At 38.6% G+C, this 4,790-nt stretch overlaps 1 protein-coding gene across 1 annotated transcript; it reads right to left on the bottom strand.

Moving 5' to 3' along the window:
* Window positions 1–3,962: 3,962 nt before the first annotated feature.
* LOC125283803 (olfactory receptor 7A5-like) lies at window positions 3,963–4,790 on the bottom strand. The gene has a single exon (XM_048227223.1). The coding sequence runs from the start codon at window positions 4,788–4,790 to the stop codon at window positions 3,963–3,965; it is 828 nt and encodes a 275-aa protein (XP_048083180.1).

Raw genomic sequence — 4,790 nt, 5'->3', positions numbered from 1 at the left:
AGTATATAGAATTCATGGTTTTTTTTCATGGTTCTTTATTCTTTCGATTTTAATGTTTTTTCTCTTTCCTTTTCAACCAATTTCTTATCAACCCTTTTTCAGTCTTTTTTAATTTTCATTTTTATAGCTACATTCTATCCTTTCAGGGTATTTAATTTTATTTTTGTGTGTATATAAGTTTTTCTTTTTTTACAATTATAGGATGCAATTTCTTCTACCAAACAGACCAAATTACACCCAGAATCTAGTGTATTGCTCTCTTCTCCCCACCTGTCTGATTATATTCACTCTCTTTTTTTAAAGTCTTTTTAAATTTTTATCTTTACATTCTATCCTTTCATTGTATTTAACTTTATTTTTGCATATATATATGCAAAACTATATATCTATATCTATATATTTCTTTCTTTATAATTTTGGGATATAGTTTCTTCTAACAAACAGACCAAAATACACCCAGGATAGACTGTATTGCTCTATTCTGTTCACCTGTTTGTTTATATATATTTTTTTCTTTTAATTTTCATTTACTGTTACATTCTAACCTTTCATTGTATTTAATTTTATTTTTGTGTGTGTTTTTATTATTATTATTATTATTATTATTATATAAGTTTTTCTTTCTTTACAATTTTGGGATCTAGTTTTCTAACAAACAGACCAAAATACACACGGGATCTGGCGTATTGCTCTGTTCTGTTCACATGTTTGATCATATTCACTCTCTCTCTCTTTTTAAATTTAAATTTTTATTTTTTCGGGTTTGGGTCTCTTCTGATTTGTTTAGTGTATATTTCTGTGGGGTCATTGTTGCCGTTTTAGTATTTTGTTCTCTTGTTAATCTATTCTTCTCTGGACAGAATGACAAGACGGAAAAACTCACCTCAAAAAAGAGAACAAGGGCACAAGATATGATGAGTACTGGGTGTTATATGCAACTAATGAATTGTTGAACACTACAACAAAAACTTATAATTTACTATATGTTGGCTAACTGATATAATGAAAAATTTTTAAAAAATCAACACAGAAATCTGTTGCATTTCTATACATCAGTAACAAAGCAGCAGAAGGAACAATCAAGGAATTGATCCCATTTATAATTGCACCAAAACCATAAGATAGCTGGAAATAAACCTAACTGAAGAGGTAAAGGATCTGTACTCTGAAAACTATAGAACACTTATGAAAGAAATCGAAGAGGACACAAAGAAATGGAAAAGCATTCCATGCTTATGGATTGGAAGAACAAACATTGTTTTTGTTTTGTTTTGTTTTTTTGTCTTTTTTGTCTGTTTTAGTATTTCACTTTTGTTAATATTTATTTAATGTGGTTTTAAGTGGTGGTGGTAAAGAGAAGACATTTTATTTATTTTTTATAATAATTTTTATTTTGTTGTGTTAGTCACCATATAGTATATCTTTAGTTTTTGATGTAATGTTCCATGATTCATTACTTGCGTATTACACCCAGTGCACCATGCAATACGTGCCCTCCTTTACACCCATCACCAGCCTATCCCATTCCCCCAACTGCCTCCCCTCTGAAGCCCTCAGCTTGTTTCCCAGAGTCCACAGTCTCTCATGCTTCATTTGTTAAAAGGTCTATATACCCAAAGAAATCTACACATTTAATGCAATCCTTATCAAATTACCATCAACATTTTTCATCAAGCAGAAACAAACTATCCCAAAATATGTTTGGAACCACAAAAGGCCCTGAATAGCCAAAGCAATCCTGAAAAAGAAAAGCAAAGCTGGAGGCATCATGATTCAGAGATGTAGTAATTAAGACAGAATGGTACCGACACAAAAACAGACACATAGATCAATGGAACAGAATAGAAAACCCAAAAATGGACATACAACTACATGGTTAATCTTTGGCAAAGCAGGAAGAAAATCCAAAGGAAAAAAAAAAGATAGTCTCTTTAAGAAATTGTGTTTGGAAAACTGAACAGCAACCTGCAGAAGAAAGAAACTGGACCACTTTCTTACACCATATACACAAATAAATTCATATTGGATGAAAGACCTAATTCAGTGATAAAACATAGAAGACTCTAACCAACCCTTCACCTCAATGGGTGAATAAAGCCCCTCAGTTGTGGACACTAATCTTCCATGTTTCAATAAGTAAACGCACAGTATGAACTATACATTTATTTTTTCCCCTCAGAGTATTTATTTATTTATTTATTTATTCTTTTAATATTTTTTTTATTATATTATGTTAGTCACCATACAGTACATTCCTAGTTTTTGATGTACAGTTCCATGATTCATTAGTTGCGTATAACACCCAGTGCACCATGCAATACGTGCCCTCCTTAATACAGATCACGGGCCTATCCCAGTCCCCCACCCCCCTCTCCTCTGAAGCCCTCAGTTTGTTTCCCAGAGTCCATAGTCTCTCATGGTTCATTCCCCCTTCTGTTTGAACAATATGTTTTTTTAAGAAAAGAAAGAACTATTTTGAGTAGTAATAAAATGCATGTTTTGAAATTTTGCTTGGTCATATTTATGGTCATTTGGCACTAAGACCATATCAGGTGGATCTGTTTATTCAAATTTGTCTTTCCATGGAGACTCCACTGGGAGAGCGATGTTTGCTAATCAGTCCTTGCCAGGGGCTGTGGAAGCTTTTTTCCTGGAGCTGACTCAAGAGTGTAAAAGCAGGAGACCAGTTAGGAAGCACAGGAGGATGTTTATGGAATAAGTGCCTGACATGAAGCTTTGGATTTCTGAGGCATCCATTTCAAAGACAACCATGGTGAATAAACACATTGTCAATTGGGACACAATTACCAGGGAAGCACTCAGCCTGCTCAAGCCATGAAGTACGACCTCAGAAAGCCCTGGGTCACCTCCATGCGGACACATGAGTGACCCTGCTTTCCCCTTCAGCATCCAATTTCTGCTCATTTAAATTCTCCAATAAATCCTGAACCCACAATCCCCTAACCATTCTGGCCATGGACCCTAATAAACACAGATCCTTCAGGGCAGCTCACTCTCTCCATCCCTCTTAATGCGTCTCCCCCGTTCTGAAACCTCTCCAGAAGGCCTTAGGGCAACTCCTGTGCCCTCGAGGACCTGTTAGTACTAAACCTGGTTTTGTTAGAGTCTCTGATGGGTGCTGCTGAGGCCTGTCTTGCGATCACAATGAGAACCCAAGGGCTGGTGCAGCCACAGCAGAGGCTCTGGTCAGGGAAGCATCTGTGGGAATGTCCACAAGCACAGGGCGCAGGGGGTGCCCGGGCTTTTCTAGCCTGAACATCCCTGTCAGGAGCCTGAGACTTAAAAGGAACAGTGTTAGAGTACACATTCTCAGGAAGAGGAGTGAAGGTAGTGATGTAAAAAGATGGACAGACTCTAGGTGAAAACGGGGGTTTTGTGTTTTCATCTACAATAAAGTCATGTGAAGGGCTTAGTGGCCAACTGTAGATTCTTCCATATGAAGCATACAACTCATGATTGTTCTTTTGGGAAATCTAGGGAAAAGTTACTTGGCATGGTATAAGTCATTTGGAATGAAAGTATTTTTAAGAAATCCAAGATGTCCCATGTAAGATACAGAGATTTCCAGGCATTTGTGATTCAAGATTGGGGAAAACATTAGGAATATATGAAACTGGACAAAGAGTTAACTGTGTGTGTATAAGACAGAGCAGAAGCTTAATTAAGTGAATTACTTAAATGTATGGAGAAGTTGAATTCAAACAAATGGAATTTCCAGGAAATAAATAGAAGGAGCAGATTCTATTTCCACAGGCTGTTTGATGAATAGCAGTTCCAGCTTTGAGGCTGTGAGCCCTGCAATCATGGGCACTTCTTCAGCCACAGGACCATTGACCTTTACATCAGTGGAACCCCAATGATTCTTTTCAGAGCTATTTTTATATCTCTGTTCCTCAGGCTGTAGATGAAGGGGTTCAGCATGGGGGTGACCACCGTGTACATCACTGAGGCCACTGCACCTGCTGGGAGCTCTGGGTAGCAGCAGAGCTAAGGTACACTCCTAGGCTTGTACAATAAAATAAGGAGACAACTGAGAGGTGAGATGCACAGGTGGAAAATGCTTTATACTTGCCCTGAGCTGTTGAGATCCCAAGTATGGAGGAAACTATCTTAGAGTAAGAGTAAAAGATCCCAGCTAGGGGACCACCACCCAGAAGCACAATTAGAAAATACATCAACATGTCATTAAGAAAGGGGTCTGAACAGGCAAGTTGGATGATCTGATTGAGTTCACAGAAAAAATGGGGAATTTCCACCTCTGTACAGAAGGACAGCCGCAACAGCATTGAGCTCTGTAACGAGGAATTCAGAACACTGATGATCCAGGACACCAGAACCAGGAGTCCACAGAGCCAGGGGTTCATGATGACCATGTAGTGCAGGGGGTGACAGATGGCCACAAAGCAGTCATAGGCCATCACACTCAGGAGTAAATTGTCCAGGCATCCAAACACAACGAAAAAAAATATCTGGCTGAGGCAGCCTTCATAGGTTACAGCCTTGCTCTGAGTCTGGATGTTCCACAGCATCTTGGGGACGGTTGTGGAGGTGACACATATGTCTACAAGGGACAGGTTGGCCAGGAAGAAGTACATGGGGGTGTGGAGGTGGGAGTCAGAGCTGACGGCCAGGATGAGGAGCAGGTTTCCAAGCACAGTGATCAGGTACATGGAGAGGAAAAGCCCAAATAGGAGGGGCTGCAGTTCTGGTTTCTCTGAAAATCCCAGAAGAAGAAACTCTGAAATTTGTGTATCATTTCCTGGTCCCAT

The sequence above is a fragment of the Ursus arctos genome, unplaced genomic scaffold (assembly GCF_023065955.2).
Source record: "Ursus arctos isolate Adak ecotype North America unplaced genomic scaffold, UrsArc2.0 scaffold_14, whole genome shotgun sequence".
NCBI lineage: Eukaryota > Metazoa > Chordata > Mammalia > Carnivora > Ursidae > Ursus > Ursus arctos.
This window is presented reverse-complemented; position numbering and strand designations above follow the sequence as displayed.